General features: G+C 45.4%; 1 protein-coding gene across 5 annotated transcripts in view; it reads right to left on the bottom strand.

Annotated features, from left to right (window-relative positions):
• Nucleotides 1-675: 675 nt before the first annotated feature.
• Nucleotides 676-21560, bottom strand: part of AVL9 (AVL9 cell migration associated) — a 40370-nt gene continuing 19485 nt past the window's right edge. For 4 of the 5 annotated variants that reach the window (XM_059655804.1, XM_059655805.1, XM_059655806.1 and 1 more), the window contains 8 exons: nucleotides 20163-20232; nucleotides 19352-19887; nucleotides 14288-14422; nucleotides 12843-13062; nucleotides 10926-11043; nucleotides 8333-8386; nucleotides 7791-7879; nucleotides 676-5521 (listed from right to left, as the gene is read on the bottom strand). In XM_059655804.1, the coding sequence (XP_059511787.1) occupies nucleotides 5406-5521; nucleotides 7791-7879; nucleotides 8333-8386; nucleotides 10926-11043; nucleotides 12843-13062; nucleotides 14288-14422; nucleotides 19352-19887; nucleotides 20163-20232 (1338 nt within the window). In that variant the 3' untranslated portion in view covers nucleotides 676-5405. Of the gene's footprint in view, nucleotides 5522-7790; nucleotides 7880-8332; nucleotides 8387-10899; nucleotides 11044-12842; nucleotides 13063-14287; nucleotides 14423-19351; nucleotides 19888-20162; nucleotides 20233-21560 lie in introns of those variants that run through there. The other variant, XR_009447426.1, reaches the window with a different exon arrangement.

The following is a 21560-nucleotide window of genomic DNA, read 5'->3' as shown; positions in this document are numbered from 1 at the left end:
ACCTCATGGACCACCAGTTGGTGACCGCTGCTCCAGGAGATACAAATTGAAACTCACAATGAAATAGTACTTCACCCGCACCTGATCAGCCCAAATTTAAATTCCTGGTGATACCAAGGCATTGGAGACCATGTGGAGCAATGGCTTTCTGATGCCATGCTGGTGGGAGGGCACAATGGTAGCACCACTTTGAAAAGCAAGTTGGCATGAACTAAAAAGATCTAAGCCGAAACCGGTTTGGCTCAGTGGTGCGTCGGTCAGAGCGTCGGCCTGCGGAGTGAGGGGTCCCAGGTTCGATTCCGGTCAAGGGCATGTACCTGGGTTGCGGGCACATCCCCAGTAGGAGGTGTTCAGGAGGCGGCTGATCGATGTTTCTCTCCCATCGATGTTTCTAACTCTCTATCTCTCTCCCTTCCTCTCTGTAAAAAATCAATAAAATATATTAAAAAAATAAAAATAAATAAAAAAATAAAAAGATCTAAGATGTACATATTCCCATGTGTATACCTGAGAAATGTGCACAGGGGGTTGGGATCAGCCTCGAGTCCTCTGGGCCATTCCGTAGGCTGCCTCCTTCGGAAGCTGGCGCTGTTGTCCAGTGGGGAAGCAGGCCAGAGCCGCCCCCACCACCCACGGGAAGGGGACTTCTCGAAAGACAGGTCAAGTACGACTGTATGCAGGACAAATTGGATAATTTTATTCTCATTTTTCTTTAAAATAAAGATACAGTAGGAGTTTTACAATTCAGTATGATTAGATGCAATTTATAATTTTAACATTTCTTTTTTAAATAAATGACAATAGAAACAAAGAACTGCTACAAATGATGAATCTTACTAGAGCAAAGAGAGAAACTACCTTGGATCAAACACGTGCCACAGCTAAACCTCCTTGGAAAACTTTCTAAGATTTCTAAGCTAAACTTCCCTAGAAAGGGTTTGTGGGAAGCCTGGACTCTCAAATCTTGAAACTATTTTTGTGAGCACCTGCCCTTTACCAACTTGTTAATCAAAAGCTTCCCACATGTAGGAGCCCATGACCGAGTGCCCTGAAACAGGTAAGTCTTGATCCTATTTTTCCAGCTCTATGTCATTCATGTTTCAAGCAAACAAAGTATGTTCTAAGCACAGAAGCTTTCTAAAAACTTCAATTACCTTCTCTGGCTCAGTACCTGACTGAAATGTTCAAATGTTCATCACACACACACACACACACACACACACACACACACACACACAAAGTTTGAGCAGCATACCGTGTGTGTGAGAAGCTGATGAAAAATAAGATTGGAAAACCCCCTAAATTGTGTCCCATTTACATGATTTAAATATATAGTTTCTATATCTTTTAATTAATATAAGTAAAAAGGTAAACTTTAGAACAGCACAGAAATACAAATGCATTAGTTTTACAAAATATATCCAACCCCTTATACGTGCACAATCTTTTAATTTTGGAGTTACAATACAAGGGACCTCGTTTCTTCTCCATATGAAAGCAGGAAGTCACCTGCACAAAGTTATTTACATGGAAAGAACAAAAATCGACATTGCTTTTCCTTGTCCTGGACAACTCTGTATGGAATGTTGGAAATGATGAAAAGACCATCGCAATGTTCATGAAGTTCAAAGACTTGCGATGAGAAACCTGCTAGTGGCACCTTGCACTCCAGGGCATGACCATCACCTTCTAGAAACCAGGCTTGTGTCTCTGTCACAGAACCGGGGGAAAGGCCACGCACGCCGCGCCGCCTCTGGCCAAAGCAGCAGGGCATGCAAACGCTGGAATGTGGATGCCATTCCAAGTCCCGACCGAATCCCCCCTAAGTGACAGGCACCATTTAGCCGCTGCCGTCTGCGCAGGCTACTTTCCCAAACTGCGGAAGCGATACATGAGGTTGGGGATCCGTCCATGGGCCTGGCCTCGTACAGGGCAGAGGGCCACCCCCCGATGCATCACTGGCTGTAACTTCCACAAAACACAAAATAAACACAAAACCTGCCTGCCAGGAAGATAACGTTACAGCTTCCCTTTAAACCTGTCACCAGCAGATTAAGCTGTTAACGTCTCTGTAAAAGAATTCTTATAACCTTTAGCGTAGGAAACACTGCTCTCAAAATACTTCCATTCAGATTTTTTAGTACCTTGCTCCTCAGCTTTGCAAGACTTCTCACTTCTCCTCTCTCTCTTCCTAATTTGCTCTTCTCCTTGCCTTTCCAAACGAAATTATTCTCCAAAAAAAGTCCAATGCTTATTATAGAACTCGGGAAGCAAGGTAAGGTTGTGGAAATCACGCCACACAGTCTGGTTTGCTGCCCACGGATATTGCTGCCACGTTTCGTTTTTAAAATATATTTTAACTGATTTCAGAGAGGAAGGGAGATAAACATCAGTGATGAGAGACTCACTGATTGGCTGCCTCTTGCACGCCCCCTCCTGGGGATCTAGCTGGCAACTTGGGCATGTGCCCTGACTGGAATCCAACCGTGACCTCCTGGTTTACAGGTCTACGCTCAACCAATGAGCCACACCAGCTGGACAGCTGCCATGTTTCTTAAAGCAAAAAAAGGAGATGGGGATTGTTTTAAGGCTTGGGGGCTGATAGATCATTAATGGATTTGGAAACAGACAATTCATACCGGTTATAAGAGCCAAATGCAAATGCCAAGTAACTCTAAGCCTTACGTGCAACTTTCCCTGTTCACCTAGTCTAAGACACAGTCGCTCTAACTCTTACTTTCCTTGCCTACGTCACTGTCATTACAGTGCCTCGTAGGAATCAAAGTATGCCAGGGACTTTTCCCGAACACCACTTTGAAGTCACCTAGACACACAGTGAGGCCACCACCAAGCTACAGACGGAGCCTGTGTAATGGCACACCTGGCAAAGGCCTGGCTGACCAAGGCCTCCTTACAAATACTCGGTTCTTAAGACACAAAAGGACTAGAGCAAGCACGGCCAACCCACACACACACCCTTCCCAGCGACATGTCCGAAAGCTGGCCCGGTGTCGGCTCCCACGGCTCACAGAGCCCATGCCTGAAGGGAGGTTACCGCTTCTGGGCTGGAGCCTGCAACCCAAGCCCCAAGCGCTGGACGAGCGGCCAGGCTTCCTGCTGTCAGCCCTGCTGGCTGTCCCGGGGCCCCTGCCCACAACGTACAGCCTCCGCTCCCTGAAAACCCCACGCCCCCAGAACCTGAAGGGAAGAGTACGGTCTTTTGACCATTTCTACGACAACAGTTCTATCTTCTGCAATATTCATCTCATGTTGAAATGCTGAAAGCTAGTTAAAGGACCACTTTGAACTCTACTGGAAACATTAATAGAAAGTTCATTGAAGGTGGATGTTAAATGGGGAACACGTGGTACGTGCGAGTCCAAAGGTGATTGGCTGCTTTTGAAGGGTGAGAGATGGGAACTGACCCCAATCACACAAACCATACAAAGTGAGGATGAGGATGAGTCCGCAGCTGCCCGGCTCCTCCCTGTGGGTTTCCGGCCGCTGAGAGGGAACAAGCCTGCACAATACCCTGTCTCTCCAACCCATGACGCGGCCTCGTGAAACGAGATGCGATGTGAGGAGGGATTCTTCGTAGTCTCAGCGCAACGCTGATTAAAGTACCTTTGAAGGGTTTGTTGGTTTTACTTCTCTTCAAGAACTATTTCCTGAGAAGGTAAACTTTCCTGGCAGAAGTGGAATTAATGGAGTTTTCACAGTAAGCCCTTTAATTTATCATCACTGAATTTTTTTTTAATGAAACACTTTAATTTTTTATTGCATTTATTGGGGTGACATTGGTTAATAAAATTCTATAGGTTTCAAGGGTACAATTCTATAATACATCACCTGTATGTTGCACTGTGTGCTCATCACCCCACGTCAAATGGAAGTATGTCTTTAGATTTGCTGAACTTGTGTTGAAACACAAACTGGAAAATTTAGGAACATCCGGATTATGTCCTATGACTATTTCACATGCCCTAGAAGGACTTACATGACATAAACATTTCCAAGGGGTAAGTCAAACATAACTGAGTGCCATCCTGATTTGGCCCCTACCTTTCCCAATACTCTTCACATCACATGTAGATTATGCTCTCTATGTATTCTCCAAGTACCCTTTGTTACTGAGAAAGCGGTCTGTCCCCTGTACGTTCTCCCTGAGAACACCCATCCCAGGTCCCCGCGAAAGCAAGCGAGCGCTGAGCACGGCAGACACGAGGTCCAGATATGTGAAGCCCTGCGGCACACGGCACACACGTGCACGTCTGACACGAAACCAGGTGTCCTCTACGAAGCAGGGCTGATGTCACGGCTGTGGCTTTCTTGTCCCGCTTCGTGCTTTCCTAAATGTGAGCTAAGATGAGTTTCTATTTACTATTTACAGATCATCCTGCTTTCCTTTTAAACATTCTTTTAGATGGGATTGATTACAGGATTTTCCACCAGGGAAGTAGGAGAGCCAAGCGCCTGGAAAAGCTTAGGAAGAATAATTCTTCTAAGACTAAGGAAAAACGTCAGGTCTGTAAACACCGCATGGAAAACTGTTCGACAGAAGAAAAAGAAGGCACAAACCTTGGATTAAAAATGCTGGTAAGAGGTTACAACGTGACTAGAGTTGACAGAAGGAATACCTAGGTTTTCTAGAGTCTTGCCCTAAATACGGATTCGTGTTCAACTGCTCCGACACCGCGGGAGCCCTCACTCTGTTTCCCTGCACAACTGCTTGGACGATGGAAGAGGCGGAGAAGCACAGTGACACCCCGTGGGCCTCCGAGCCCGGGTCAGGGCCGGGAAAGAACACATAACACGGGAAGCAAACAAGCGTCCTCAGAACCCACGCCTGTGACTGTCACGTTTCCGGGAGGAAGCGAATTGACACTTTGTAGGTAGGAAACCAAACAACCAAAAAAAACCATCAGAGAACTCAGCAAAAACAATAACCAAGGGCTGGGTAGTATGGACCCTTAACTTTATAAGCATATTTTAGGGCCAACTTTAGAGAAATTAAAATACTATTACAACAATTTTAACACTAATAAATTACAATGATCATCCAGCTATTCAAATATCGAAACAGAACAAAATTTACATACGTAAAAACTTTCCTAAAGTAAACAAGTGTGCGCGGTCAGAGCTGGGAATACCATTGGAAGGGACACGGCGTGTTTTGATCAGGCTCAGACTGAAATAAAAGTAGTCGATTCAAACCCCAACCTGGAGAGCCATCCCTGCTGTGGTTGTGACTGAATCTTTCCAGCATCCTGTGACATTCATTCAGACAGAAGGCGACCGTCCGACCATCCATGTAAACAGTTCGACATGTCGGTCCCCGGCTGTGGACCTGCGACTGATGGAGAACAGCCTGGGGACCCTTTAAACTCAGCCGCCTCTGGGCCTGCTCAAGGCTTCCCGCTGGGCGGCTCCGGGAGGCTGTGGGGGGTGGAACTGGTGAAGGTGGAAAGCCAGGAGGACATGGCTGTCTTTGCGCTGGAAAGAGCTCCTCCCACGGACTGGCCTGGAAGGAAAGGAGGGAGAAACAAAAGGAAAAACGCCTTCATTTTTGTTAAGAGGCAGTGAAAGAGGGACCAATGCTGATGAATAAATGTTATCTACGGTAACGCATCAATATGTTAACGATTACTAAAATGCCGTTTAAATGTCTAGTTTCAAAACAATCCCTTTCCACACTTGTCGAATAGGAGACAGGACAATTTCTGGGTGGGAGAGCCTACCAGCTTCTAAGCATTGTGAAGGCACCCAGCAAACTCTCTCCTTAGAACCTGCTGTGCGTGGCCGGTGGTTCTCAGCACTGGTTGTGCGTCAGGACAACACTGAGAGCTGAAATAGCCCCACCTGCTCTCTGTCCCCCAAATAGAAGCTGATCACTGATAACCACATACACAGGAAGGGGGGGGGGGTGCTGTAGGAAGTTTGCTTGTCATCAAAAAAGACATTGCATTCAATGAGGACATCCAGAGCCCAGCCTGCCTTAGGCCTGTTTAGTTTTAAAGAACATTATCTCAGAAGTTGATGCTCAAGTGAAATTATTAAGTCGCAGCACATACTCCCACTATTCTTGGAGATGGGAGAGCGGACAAGGAGAACTGACCTTAGAATTTACACATCAGCTGCAGCATCACTAAAAACTGACAATTGACTCATAAACCTACGCTGAAGTAGAATTTTTCTACTAAAAAATGAGAATGAAAAATAAGTCAAATGCATAATGTTGTATGGAAGAAAATGCTAATATATCTAATTCCATTCCCTTGTAACAAAATGAACCTAGTGAGAGGGCTTTGTGCTCCATGTTTGTCTTCTTTTATTTTTTTAAATATGTTTTTATTGATTTGAGAGAGAGAGAGAAACATCAGTGAGAGAGAACCATTGATTGGCTGCTTCCTGCACACCCCCTACTGGGGATTGAGCCTACAACCCGGGCATGTGCAACGCTCAACCAACTGAGCCAGTCCGGCCAGGGCTCCGTGTTTGTCTTCTAAGACGAGTAGGTGTTCAGACGTTAGAGCTATGAGGACCCTGCACAGGGATCACCCAGGTCTGGGGCTCCTGAACTGTGTTCAATGAGGGTTAGTCAACCTCTCTCAGGAGCTAAGTAAGGAGATGGGCCCTATTTTTACATATGGATGTGACTCAGCAAATGTAAATAATTGGTGAATCTGAGATCATTAGGAGTTCCTTGTACAGAGTTGTACTACTTCCTTAAGTCTGAAATTATAAAAAAATAAAAAGGTAGAAATACAGAAAAGGGACAAGAAACTTCTTTAGAATGGACATGAAACAATCTTCAAAACTTTTACGTAAAAAGTGCTGGGAGCAGAAGTGTGTGTTCAGCACACGCCTCGTCTGGCTTTGGTAGCAGGGGTGCTGGCCTCACTGGACGAGTCAGGGAGTATTGCCTCATCCACCACTTTTCGAAAGAGTTTGTATAAAGTCAATATAATTCCTTAAATGTTTGAGGAGACTTGTAGGTAAAGCCATCTGGGCCTGAATTAAATTAAAAACCTTGCAGCAAGGTTTTTTAATATTTAATTCCATTTATTTAATAGGTAATAGGGCTATTCAGATTTTCTCTTTTAAATATATTTTTATTAATTTCAGAGAAGAAGGGAGAGGGAGAGAAAGATAGAAATATCAATAATGAGAGAGAATCATGGATGGAGCCCACAACCAGGGCATGTGCCCTTGATTGGAATCGAACCCAGGACCCTTCAGTCCCCAGGCTGACATTCTATCCACTAGCCAAACTGGGTAGGGCCAGGTTTTCTATTTCTTACTGAGTCACTGATCAATAAGACTATTTCAATTGAGTCTTCCAATAGAATTTGTATTATTTCATCTAAGTTGTCAAAAAAATTGGCATAAAGTTATTCACAAAAGTCCTTTAATTTTTGGAAGGTCTATAGTGATGGCCCCTCTCTACTATTTATAAAGGACGATGGGCAGATCTGGGGGAAAACTCCACCGAAGCTTGAGTCCTGGTAGCAGAACAGTGAACTCATCAGAAAACCTGTCACTCCCATCAGATGTGGCAAAATGTGCTTAACTCTGATATTATCTGGTGCCAGGACATGTTTTTAAACAAATAAGACAAAAATTAAAAAAAACCAACAACCAACAAACCCCTGTATTTGACTATGGGAATCATTTGTATTATTATGTGATACACAGACCTCTACAAGTTTACATCTTTATCAACAACATATGAGAGCACAGAGGAGATGAGTTATCATTCTAGGCTGTTCCTGGAAAAAGGTTTGTCTTACCAACAGCTTTTCCAGTCTGGACAACATTCCGGCTGGTGGTGACCATGACGTTTCCAATTTTTTTGCCGCGTTCACTGTTTTGAACAGAACTGAGTGAAGGAAAGAAGTGATAAATACAACTTAAGTAAAGCTCCTCTCTCACACACACATCACTCTATCACCATCCCCCAAATGAGAATTACTGAGAAAAGAAGCTAAATTATTATCTGTTATCCATCAATTAATGTAATGAAGCATGTGAATTTTTAGTAAAATACTAAAAAAACATGCAGATACATGACCAACTCTCCCGACAGGATTTGCCGCAGTTCCTTCAGGATAAAAACGCAGACCCCGCGCTCCGTTCACACCCGTCTCCGGGAAACAGAGTGTTTTCGCTCTGAGACGCGCACGCTGCTGAGCTGCAGGCTGCGAGGCGTGTTTGGTTACTATCTGAAGCCCACGTCTATCACGTGCAGAGAAACAATTCCCAATCAGCCACGACACACATGGCACAGGCTCAGACGGCAGAACCGTCCTGGTATTTTTCTCGAAATACTCACTGTGAGAATCGTAGCTTCATGTCGGACACCGAGTACTGGCCTTGGAAAGGGTGGCTGCAAAACAAAGCTCCCGTTCAGACCCCGAGTGTTCCACCAGCAGAGCCACAAAGCAGAGTTACCCAGGGGGCATCAGTAAGCCTCGCAGGGGAGGCCTCTGAGCGTAGCATCCATGGGGCTTGGACCCCAGCTCCCTGCCTGCAGTTAGGGGAGCCCCTCTGAGCTTATTTCCTCCCACATGAAATAGGTGTTTTTTCTAGGCTGGGGGTGGGAGGGTTGTGTTAGTGATGTTGATTTATTTGGTTGGGGTAGGGCCCAAACATTAACATTTTTTAAAAAGCTCCCAACAGCCTTAGCCGGTTTGGCTTGGTGGATAGAGCATCGGCCTGCGGACTGAAGGGTCCCAGGTTCGATTCCGGTCAAGGGCACATGCCCAGGTTAAGGCATTGATCCCCAGTAGGGGACATGCAGGAGACGGCCAATCAATGATTCTCTCTCATCACTGATGTTTCTCTCTCTCTCTCCCTCTTTCCTTCCTCTCTGAAATCAATAAATATATATACACTAGAGGCCCGGTGCACGGATTCATGCACCAGTGGGGTCCCTTGGCCTGGCCTGCGCCCTCTTGCAATCCAGGACCCCTCAGGGGATGTTGAATAGCTGGTTTTGGCCTGATCCTCACAGGCCCAATCCAGATAGGAGGAAGCCCGATCTTGTGCATTGAGCATCTGTCCCCTGGGGGTCAGTGAGCGTCATAGTGACCGGTCGATTGGTTGTTTGGTGGCTTAGGCTTTTATATATATAGATATATTTTTTTATAGAGCTGCCCAGGACAGTCAGGGTGGAGTCAGTGACTTAGGCCAGGGCCATGGACTGCTCCTTGATTCTGGCCATCGTATAAACATGTGCCTTTGGTCAGACAAAGATGTAGACAGACCAGTAAAATCTGCACTTTCTGTTAGAAAAGCAGCTCAAAATACAGGTCTTAAAAATACACAAAAGGCAAAAAAGTGTATATATAAATAATCAGGCAATAGAACCAAAGATCCCTATAAAAAGCGTCAATAAGTATCCAAATTCTTATCTCCTACTCAGGAGCCTCTCTGTCAATGTCTAACACCAGTGACCCTAGTGAAACCCACAGCAAATTACAGAAACATCAAAAGGCCATTTTTGGCCTTTCAAATGGCAAATTTCTTTATTGTCCATATGAAGCATATTAGGAAGATCTCTTTTTTTCTGAATTCCTGAACCACAGATTGAAAACATTGAGAGATGCCTTAATCATTCTGGACAGTCTTGGGAAGCGATATTTTAGGATGAACCATGCCTGGTGCTTATTAGGGGAAGTCAGAGGACTGCCTTCTCTGATCTGGGGGTTGAAGACAGGCTTTCACAGAACTCAGATCTTACAGTTGAATTTGGGGAACATGTTGAAACTCTGCTGACTGTCATATCTGCATAATTTCCCTACATGCATATTTCAGGTCCTTCTTCTGTTTTCTCTTCAATCTAAATAAACTCGACTTATTTACACATTTTAAAAAGGACGGTTTTACAATCTTTAAAAACCTATTCCAGCTAAGCCTCTATGGACTTGTGATAAAACCTGCCACGCTGGTGCAGGGTGAGGGCCACTAGAGCAGATGTGTGACTGGCAAAAGACTCATCAGGTTAAGGGTGCCCCAGGGGAAGGGCCGGCCGCAGCCTGGCTGAGGACTCGGGAGACCCCACCCCACCAGCACTGCCACAGCAATGCCCTGGCAGACAAGCTCACATCTGTTTCTCTTCCTCACTCTTTAGAATACAGACCTGGTGGTCAGTGAGGGAGAAGACTGAACTCCTAGCCCTTCCATTTAATGCTATTAACATGGTTTTGACTTTTAATTCTCTGTTTTCATCACATTCAAAAGGCAATATAGGTTTCTGCTCTAGCTCAGTATGATGACTACATTGACCCAAATTGGTGCTGAATTTGGTCACTTCTGTTGATAAAGGATATAAAGTTGAACAGACATGCTCCCCACAACCCTGCCCCACCACCTCATTCATGCAGTTGCTCCTCAAGTTCCTGTGACATAAACATCTGTATTTTCTGTGTGAGAGGGAATGTCCTTTTAGCACTGCGGACGTCATCATACCCCCAGTCTGGCTAAGTTAGCCTTCGCTCCCAAATAACATGGTGGTAGCCCTGGCTGGTTTTGCTCAGTGGTTGGAGCATCGGCCCTTGGACCAAAGGGTCCAGGGTTCAATTCCTAGTCAAGGGTTTGTACCTGGTTTGCAGGATCCCCCCCCCTCCCCCACCCCCGGTCGGGGAATGTGTGGAAAGGGAGGGAGGAGAGGGAGAGACAGAGAGAAACATCAATGTGAGAGAGAGACACATTGATTGGTTGTCTCCTGCATGCGCCCAGACTGGGGCCAGGAATGGAGCCTGCAACCAAGATACATGCCCGTGACCAGAAACTGAACCCTTCGGTGCTTGGGCCAATGCTGCAACCAATGAGCAAACTGGCCAGCGTAGGACAGGGCTCCTGTGTACTGGGCAATAAATGAATCACTCTGTGCTCTACCTATGGGTCTCGGAGGCTATGCTTACTTCGGATTTATTTCCGCGAGGGCTGGGTGCCGGTTGCTGTTCCAGACCCTGTAGTTGTGAGTGTTCTTCCACGCCATCACGAAGGCCGTCCCGTAGTCCGCGAGCACCTTTTCATTATCTGCCAAGTGAATGTGTGAAAGCTGAGCGGCACGGTAGCCGGTCAGGGGTGTGAAGATGAACAACTAGAAAGGGTAAAGGCCCAGTGTCACCCCTCTGCCCCCCGCTCTCTGGGGGAGTCTACCAGATCTCAGGAAACCAGGTCTAGCACCAAACGTCCCATTAGAGGCTGTGTGGTCTTTGGCAAGTCACTTAGCCACGGAGAACGCCATTTCCCTAACTGGAAAAGAAGGGGGCGGGCCCAGAGACCGTCCAAGGCTCCTTACGACGCCAAGATCGGTCCCGGTCTCCTTCCCAAGGTCAGGAGGCACAGTGTTATTTATTAAACAAACGGCAGGCCGGACACTGAGCCAATGTTCTGGTGTTTACATAGGGAGGAGGCAAGTAGGGCATCTTTTATCTGGGCACAAAGTCACTGTTCCTAAGAAAAAAATGACAATGAATGCACGAATTGGTTCTTTTAGCCACTATTTTCTCTCCTTTGGACTCTGTCTCGCTATTTGGTGAAACTCACTCCAGAGTTTCCATGCATTTTGCTGTCAAGATACTTAACACAACAAGGGAATTTTCGTATTTAATGTTTAAAACTTTTAGGCTTTATCAGTATCGTGGGAGAGTTTCAATGCAGGCATTTCTTCTACTTGGAAGGATAGAAAAGGGTTGGACAACAGACTCCAATGGCCATTGCTTCATATTTAATTGCAAGTTGCTTGCTTTGAAGGTGAAAGGTGATGTTTGTTGCTGGGGAAGGAAGAGAAAGGTACACACAGTTCCATGTGCGGCAGGGGAAGTTCTTTTAAGAACATATTCCCCAAACGGCATTGGGCTGAATGTCCTTTCGCAGCACGGAGCTGAGCCGGGCGACGAGGCTTTAAATACCAGCTCAGCCTCTGGCCAGGGGTGAGCGAGCTGCTGAAATCACCTTTCTGTAAAGTGAGGATGACAAGGTGTGTGCCCCCAGGACTGCTGTGAGGATGACGTGGGTTGGTAGGTGTAAAGAGCTCAACACAGATCCCTGCACATATGAAATGTGCCCCCCACCCCCGCGCCCCCTATAAAAAAGGAAGCTGGCTCCTATCAGTCAGTTCTTGCAGCTCCCTGGGCAAATGTTTTCAAAGGTAAATGACTGGTGGGGACTGGGGCTTTCTGACTAGATTCCTGCATGATCCTGGGTTACAGGCCTGGATTTGGGCGTCTCAGCTGCTGCGTTTGTAGAAGAGGCGGACGTTTAAAAACACCCCGCTAACAAGTAAGAACTTGCCCCGAAGCTTCCTTCCCAGTGAAGGACACGCGGGAGCCTGGGGGAAACCACACACTCTGCGAGGAGCGAACTTAGGCGGCGGTGGTGGTGGTGCTGGCGGGTGGCTGATTTGGTAAAAAACTCGCTGACGTGACGATGTGAATGTCCTCAGTGCCACCTTAGAATACCCTCAGACATGGTTAAGCTGGTACATGTTAGATGATGTGTGTTTCACAATGAAAAACAAAAGCAGTGGTAGAGATAACTGGGGGGAGAGGGGGGGGGGCGGGGGGTGGGGGGACACACACACAAAAGCTCAACACTTTGAACAACAATGACAACAAAATCTACCGACCATCTACCGGGTGCCCATGGCAGAGAGCTCACTGCCCGGGCTCCGCGCGGTCTTTTTATGCCTTTTTCTCTCCCCTGTGGGGAATGAGGTCGGTTTTACACAGGAGTGAGTCGGTGTTTCCCTGCCCCTTTGCTGCAATGACATTGTATTTCGCACATCATGGAGGCGTCAGGATGTGCCCATGGGGAAGCGGCGGTGCCCTCACCTAGCTGCAGCGTGGCGGCCAGCAGCGCGTGGATGTAGACCGCGAACTGCGCTCGGATCCACTCGTCGCCGCCCTCCCAGCCCGTGCCGTCCAGGAAGACGTCGTCGCGGTTCTCGGTCACGTGCTTCACCAGGTAGTCGGCGAACCTGAGGTCGGCCGTGGTGGGGCTGAGCAGCCTCCTCAGCTCGGGGTCCTGGACCTGGATCAGCGCCTCCTCCACCTGCAGGGCACCCAGGCACACGTCGGCGCGGCTCTCACGCGGTTCCCAAGCGACCACTGGCCCGGCTGGGGTGGCTCAGTGGTTGAGCATCACCTATGCACCAGGAGGTCCCGGTGGGATTCCTGGTCAGGGCACAGGCCGGGGTTGGAGGCTCGATCCCCAGGGTGGAGCGTGCAGGAGGCAGCTGATCAGTGATTCTCTCTCATCATTGATGTGTCTCTCTCTCCCTTCCTCTCTGAAATCAATACAAAATATGTTAAAAAAAAAAAAAAGCAACCACTGGGAAGTTGGAGCCGGCAATAAAAAATACAAGTAACAGCATTCTCAAAAGGTGAACCTAAGAAAGAGCATTTTTCTTTCTATACTTAAAAAGTACTCGTTTTCTATTATCAGAAAACATATGCATAAGTATTTAATTTTGAATTATAAAAGGAATTCAGGTTGATTGTACTATTTGGGGAAATGTGAGTCACTTTTATTGCACAATCAGAAATGAGTGCAATTAAGGAGAATTTCTAATTTTTTTCTTTGAGTGCACAGATACTCTGGAATATTTTTATCAACCAACTTCAGGAACTGAATGTTACCAACGCTGCCTCCACAGCTCCGTGGTGCTCCCACCTGTATCCTTGAAGGTCTGTGTATGTTTTTCTTCCTCAAACTCGTAACACCTAAAGCTTTGCACTCCAGTTCTTCGTTTATAGGTTATAAGCATCTTCCCAGGAAGCATGTTTCGGTACTTTCTAAAAACCTTAAGATGGCTTAATCTCCCCCCCCCCCATTTAAATTACTTCAACTGTAAAGTTGAACAAATGATTTAACTTCTTCTATACTGATAAGATGTCCAACAGTTATCTCTAGCTCCTTGCTCTTGACCTCAGAAGCATATTACACAGGCTAGAAGCATTTACATCATTTAAACAATAAGCACATTTTAATTGTAAGACTGTAGTAGGACCAGGCTGCCGGGGTTTGGGGTGCTGGCTCCCCCACTATGCTTGCTGTTTGATCTCTCTGGCCCTTTGCTCCCACAGGTATAACAGCAACAGGATGTACCACGTGGGTGGTCATGCGAGTTAGATCAGTTAGTGTGCCTGAGGCGCTCAGAATGCCCGGCGCAGGGAGCAGCTAGCACCGTTACTAGTTAGGACTCTGCCCTCCTCATTCCGAATCAGAAAGGACCCCAGGGCCCAGCAGCGCCGAGGACACTCAGACAGACACCTACTTCCACGATGGCGTCACTGAGGTGCTTCTGTTGTCGGAAAAGGATGTTAGTAGCTCCAGCCACAAACCCCCGCACGGTGACATCCGAGAGAAGGTGGTGCTGCTGCAAGGCCATGTAAGGCAGACACAGGTAACCCTGAGGATCACAAGAGTAACACAGCGTCAGCAGAGCCCGGAAGCATCGCCTCCCCTGCAAGCCCAGGGAGCCGAGGGGAGGAAAAGACGCTGCCGGTGTTCTCCCACCGCCTCGGCGCCCCGAACGCAGCCCATCCTGGGCTCCCTGCAGCCATGTTCCCGGCACCCTCGGGCTGTGACCGCACGGATGGCCATCCGACAGGAAGGCTGTCTCCCTTCGATCACTTTGTTCTCGGTTCAACTTAAAAGCCTCCACAGTAACTAACAAGCCGGACTTTTTCACTTAGGAACTGAAATATGAAGCCCATTCCCAAGTCTGTTGTTCGGCAGAAAGCCGTGAGCTCGTCTAGTACCCTTTTACCCCCGCCTCTGCAGTCTCTGATGCATGAGCATGAGCAGTACACAGCACTCATCATCCTGTTTTAGTGTGTTCCCTCTTGTGAAAAATTATGCAAAAATATTTCAAGATATTTGCTCCTACATGCTGAAAGCCAAAATGACACGTGGCAGTACTTGGGTATTTAATTAATTTCCATTGGAATTGTATGTGAAAATTTCACTGCCCTGAAAGTTACAGTTGAATTGCCAAACCACAGCAGGCAGGTAAGAGTGCAAAAAGCAGCTATCTCCTGGCAGTGAGGGTGTTAACACTGGACTGACGCTCTGGAGGAGGACATGGGATTTCTGCCGAAAGATTCGACAAGGAGCTGGGTTGTCAACAGGTGGCACGATTTGTGGATGAAGCCAGGGAGGCGGGCTTGCGGAAACCCTGGACTTGTTTTCAATCTCAAGTTCTGTGACAGTTATACTTAATTATTTTTACACTTCTCCTCACTTTTCTAAAAACACAGACCTGTTCCCTGGATGCTGTGTTAAGTCACAAGATGAGAGCAGGCGCTCTCTATGCCTTTTGCTGCAGCATGTTCTGCATCGCAGCTAGGGTGCGCCTTGGACCTCACAGGTGATTGTTGGAGAGACTTCCAAAAGTCGGAATATGGGCCTAGTAACCTGGTTTTATTCTTAGTCTTGACAATCTCTTCCTCTGCCTGATAAAATGCTAACTAAGAGCAGCAAAAGGAAATCCACGTCTATGCAGTAGAGATACTCAGCACGGGGCTTGTACCCACGCCCTCTCATGAATGAAGGCTAAAAGGACCCCTGCTCCTCCTGCAGGAACAGTCCAGAGAGCTGGCCAGGGCTTGGGGTTCACGCTCCACTTTGTGTGATAGATATTTGAAAACAAGACTCCCCTCGCCCCCAGCTCCCTGTTGCTAAACATAAATATTACAGTAGTGAGTGGACTTTCAAACAGAATACTCACTCCCCCAACTAGCACTGAGAATCCTTGCTAAAGGCACCCTCAGAACGGCCAATTCTTACAAGAGATTTATACCGCAAAACAGTAATAAGAGAATTTAATTGCTCATAGTATTACATTCATAATTTATGCTGTAAGAACAGAAAAGTCTATCTCAACAATGGAATCTTGGCTGAGTCTCTAAAATCATGAAAACTCAAAAGTATGTTTTTAAAAAATCCATAGTTCAAAGCTTTTTAAGAATGGGGAAAAATACATCCCTTAAAAATACATATTCAAAGTAAATAAGAAAAAAAAGAAAAAAAAAAACCCCCACCACCAAAATATACATATTCATACTCTTTGACCCAGCATTACACTTCTTGTAATTTACTCTACAGATACACCTGCTCATGTGTGAGATCTGTAAGAAAGTTCGTTATTGCATCATTGTTTATTACAACAAAAGACTGGAACCCTCACTATTCATGAACAGGGAACTGAATAAACATTCATCTGTGCCATGAAACACACCCTGCAATGATTAGGAGCGACGAAGTTCATCTCCAATGAATAGTTTGTAAAAAATAAATAAATAAGGGGCATAAAAATAGGGCGAGTCTGCTCCTATTTGTGTAAAAAGAGAAGGAAAAAGATCTCTGCTTTTGTTTACCCTGACATGCCCCTAGAAGGAAACCGAAGGCACTGATGATGTGGCTGCCAGGGGAGTGGGCAGGTGAGTAGCAGGGGACGATGGAATGACAGGGAGGCTTATTACAGATGCGGTGGAACCATCTGAATATTGAACCATGTAAAAGTATTACAGATTTATAAGATTACTTAAAACACTAGTTGAAAATAGCTTTCACATTTTGCTATCATTACTTTTTAAAAAAAAAAACGATGATCAAATGAGCCTAAACCTGTTAACAGCCTTTAACACACAGTGGCAGCAAGAACTTGGGTCCTTTCACATAAAGCAGCCTCTATACCCAAGCCCATCCCGGTCTTCCATTTTCCTAGGGTACTTTAGCTTCCACTTGGAGCTGCCGTATATAATGGTAAAAAGAAAAATGAAAAGTTGCTTGCATACCCATGTTCACAGCAGCATTATTCACAAAGCCAAAGCATGAAAGCAACCCAAATGTCCACCGAAGGATGGTGGATAAATAAAATGTGATGTGTACTTACAATGCAATATGACTCAGCCTTAAAAGGATGCAGTCACAAAAAGGTAAATTCGCTATGATTCCACTCATAAGGTATTTAAAGTAGTTAAATTCATAGAAACAGAAAGGAGGGGGGTTGCCAGGGGCTGGGGTGAGGAGAGAACGGGGAGTTGGTGCTTAGTGGGTATAGACTTTCAGTTTTGCAAGATGACAAAGCTCTGGAGATCTATAGCGTAACAGTGTGAATATAATTTAACATACCGAACCGCACACTAAAAATGGTAGAGCGGTAAATGTCATGTTTTTTACCATAATTAAAAAACAAGTCAAACCCCCATCCCCGCCCCCCACCACACACACCCGCTGAGCTTGGCAGACCTGGTAGAACCATTGGGAGCTGATCTGTTAAAAGCAGCAGAAACGCAGTGCGCCTTCCCTCCCTCCTGCGCCTGGAAAGGGCTACAACTGATCAGGGCCAACCGCCACTCCTCATCTGGCCTCTGGTCAGGGATGATAAGCACGTTCACCAACCAAGAGCCTCTTTATTGCAGGGCTGCCCATTCTCCCCACGATTCATCTAGTATTTAAAGGTAATCCCTATCCAAATGCCAACCTGGGTGAGGAGGAACTTAAGTTGATCCTAAAATTGATGTGGAAGAGCGTAGAAAGTCTTATTATTATTACTATTATTATGTTAGAGGCCCAGTGCACGGATTCGTGCACTGATGGGGTCCCTCTGCCTGGCAATCCAGGACCCCTCGGGGGATGTTGGACTGCTGGTTTCGGCCCGATCCCCATAGGTCAGGCCAAGGGACCCCAGCAGTGCACGAATCAGTGCACTGGGCCTCTAGTCTATGTATATAAAAGCCTAATATGCAAAGTGCCCTCTCAGGAGTTCGACCGGGAGACCAGGAGTTCAATCGCTTGCTATGATGTGTGCTGACCACCAGGGGGTGGCGCAGAATGAAGGAAGGCCCTGGCCAGCAGCCGGGGAAGGGTTGCTCTGGCCGGTACCCGGAAGGCCCCAATTGGTCCTGATAGCTGGCCTGGCCTAGGGACCCTACCTGTGCATGAATTTCATGCACCAGGCCTCTAGTATGCATATAAGATCTTTGGTTAATATCTTCCCCCTTTCCCCCCTTCCCTCTGAGATTCATCAGTCTCTTCCATGTTTCCATGCCTGTGTGTTGGGCATCTGCCCCCTGGTGGTCAGTGCACATCATAGCTAACAGTCTAACGGTCGTTTGGTCACTTAGGCTTTTATATATATAAAGTTTCACTTTAAAATAATTTTTTTGGATTTATTTGGGTGACATTGGTTAATAAAATGGCATAGGCTTCAAGTGCACAACTCTACATAATACATCATCTATAGACTTGTGTGTTCAAAGTCTCATCTCCTTCCATCACCATTTATCCCCCTTTTACTCTCTTCTGCTTCCCCCCATCCCCTTTCCTTCTGGTAATCACCATACTGTTGTCTGTGCCTATATAAGTTGGTTTGTTCTTTTCTTATTAATCCCTATGTCATGTTTAAGTCATTTAAAAAATTGCAAAAAGAAATAATAAATAAAAAATTACAAATACATTTTGAATGGTTTTTCATAAAAAGATAAAACCTAATTTTATGGGCAAGTTAACCAAAACACTAAATCTGTGAGGTGTACTAATGTTTAAGTTAGCCATCTATGCAGTTTTTCCTCATAAGATTACAGCTTTTGGAATTGTAGTATTTGATATATATTCATTAAGTGTAATCAAGACTGTCTAGCCCAGGGGTGGGCAAACTTTTTGACTCGAGGGCCACAATGGGTTCTTAAACTGGACCGGAGGGCCGGAACAAAAGCATGGATGGAGTGTTTGTGTGAACTAATATAAATTCAAAGTAAACATCATTACATAAAAGGGTACGGTCTTTTATTTCAATAGTTTTATTCATTTCAAACGGGCCGTAGTTTGCCCACGGCTGGTCTAGCCCTAGCTGGTTTAGCTCAGTGACAGAGCATCGGCCTGCAGACTGAAGGGTTCTGATCAAGGGCACATGCCCGGGTTGTGGGCTCAATCCCCAGTAGGGGGGCGTGTAGGAGGCAGCCGATCAATGATTCTCTCTCATCATTGATGTTTCTCTCTCTCCCCCTCTCTGAAATCAATAAAAATATTTTTTAAAAAGATGTCTAGAGTTTCTCCATTCACCTTTTTTTCACAGATAAACCTGAATGATTAAAAGCAGACCCCACTCAGTGATGGCTGACCTCATATTTACTACGATTCCAAATTCTTTCCAGTCAAAACCGTCTGAATTAATTCCCTATAGTCTTTCAACTATAGTCACAGATGCCACCACAGTACACATTTGGTATGTGTTTTAGTTTTCAAGGAAAATTTTCAGATCTGAAAATGCGTGCAACACGAAAAGCTAAATTCTGAAAGGACGCTGTCAGTCTTTAAGGACATTACACTTTACCTTCGTGAAGATGGCCAGGGGCATGCCGTACTGGTCCTCTTCCAAACCGGAAATTAGCCCTGGGAGCAGGACCACCTGGCCCATATTGGCTTGAGGCTGTACAGTAATCGGAGCACTGTCTGAGGGCACCAACTCCCTGGGAAAGGAGTTTGTCTGTTCTGACCCCACCTGGTCCCTTTCTTTCAAGGTGGGTTCCTCTAAGACACTAGGATCCAAGGTCTCCCAGTCACTTTCTGAAGACTCTGGAGATGGACGAGAAGGAGGTTTCAAATACGGACTGGTCTCACCGAGTCCCTGCCCTTTGCTGCTGTCTTCTACTGGGAACAAAGGTTCTTCCGTTGTGATGGCAGCATCTCCACCGTGGTTTCCTGTCGGGATTTTCTGGACAGTCTCCGAGTTGGTATATGCAATGTTAGGAGCAGACACAGACACGAAGTCATCCGCAGGGGGCGTGTTTTCCTGAAGCCCAGTGTCCTCAGACATGCTCTTTCGAGGCTTGTACTGAGAACAGTCCCTGAGGCCATGTTCGATCATGCCTAGGACATAAACGATGGGAGGACAGCTTAGTTTATAATGAGGAGGAAGAAAGTAAGAGTTGTGTATTCTATTCTAAGCAGCAGAACTCTCCTATAAAAAGGTTAAAAGCTACGCCTGCATACATTCCAATGAAAATGTCAGACAACACAAAAAAACTACTGCCAAAACAAAAATGTCATATTAACCCTGATGAGTTTATCCTTCAACACTTTTACCACTGAAAGTTCCAGCACAAGCCAAACAACAGAAAGACTAGATACTGCTACCCTCTTACCTGGAAAAAGGGATAACACAGTCATCAGGGCACCCACCAATTTATTCACTGGAGAAATATAAAAGAGAACCTGAAATGGATTCAATGACAATCAAATTAGAACATCAGAGTCCACAATGATACTTAAAAAAAAAAAAAAAAAAAAGAGGGAGAGAGGACAAAACTCTTCTTTACAGAAGATTAACAGCTAATTAATGACAGAATTAGAAAATCACCAGGTAAAAATTACCAGTGGACATTAAAACTATTGGGAAGGGTTGCTGGACAACAGGATATTCACAGAGATTCAAATTCATCATCCCATAGGTAACCTATTAATTGTGAAGGGAAAACCAAGTACCTGACTATGAAGAAATCTGGCAACCACCACCTTACTCAAACAATTAAACTTCACATCAAAAATAATAGTACAGGAGGTAGGTGGGGAGAGATCAACCAAAGGCCTTGTATGCACATATGCATAACCCATGGACACAGACAACAGTGTGGTGAAGGCCTGGGGTGGGAGCGGGGGTGGGCTAGAAGGCAAGGGGTCAATGGGGAAAAAAGGGAACATATGTAATTCTTTCAACAATCAAGATTTAAATAGTACAGTTATGGGCTCCTTGAAGTGGTACCCTGAAGACACACTACTACTTTGGTCCTCAGATTTTAAAAAAAACAAACCCAGCCCTAACCGGTTTGGTTCAGTGGATAGAGCGTCGGCCTGTGGACTGAAGGGTCCCAGGTTCGATTCCAGTCCAGGGCATGTACCTTGGTTGCGGGCACATCCCCAGTAGGGGGTGTGCAGGAGGCAGCTGATTGATGTTTCTCTCTCATCGATGTTTCTAACTCTCTATTCCTCTCCCTTCCTCTCTGTAAAAAGTCAATAAAATATATATTTTAAAAAATCAGTTTATAGGACATTATTATGACATATGTGGAAATTTAAAAATGGACTTCAATATTAGGTATCATTGATTGTATTAATGTTAAATTTCTTAAACCTAAAAATGATATTTTAGTTATGTAGGTATATATACCCTTAATTCTTAAGAGATATATCCTCAAGTATTCAGGGATAAAGTATCATGATATCTACAAATGACTTTAAAATTATTATGATTTTGGGGGAAACGAACATATATAAAGCAATAATGCAAAAGTGACAAAATGTTAACAACTGGTAGATACAGATGAAGAGTGTAAAAGTGTTCACTATATTATTATTCTATCAACTTTTCTGTAGGCTTGACGTTTTTTAGAATAAAAATTGAGAAAAAAAATCTGAAACAGGATTCAGTTAGTGATTGCATTGAAACACTGGTAATAATTAAATTAGTTGAAAAAAAAAACAAGCAAAGATTTGCTTAGGTGAGTTTTTTCTCTTTTAAACAATTACATCATTTAGTGACACTA

The sequence above is a fragment of the Myotis daubentonii genome, chromosome 10 (genome assembly GCF_963259705.1).
Source record: "Myotis daubentonii chromosome 10, mMyoDau2.1, whole genome shotgun sequence".
NCBI lineage: Eukaryota > Metazoa > Chordata > Mammalia > Chiroptera > Vespertilionidae > Myotis > Myotis daubentonii.
Note: the sequence above shows the minus strand (reverse complement) of the source record. Positions and strands in the feature narration are given on the sequence as shown.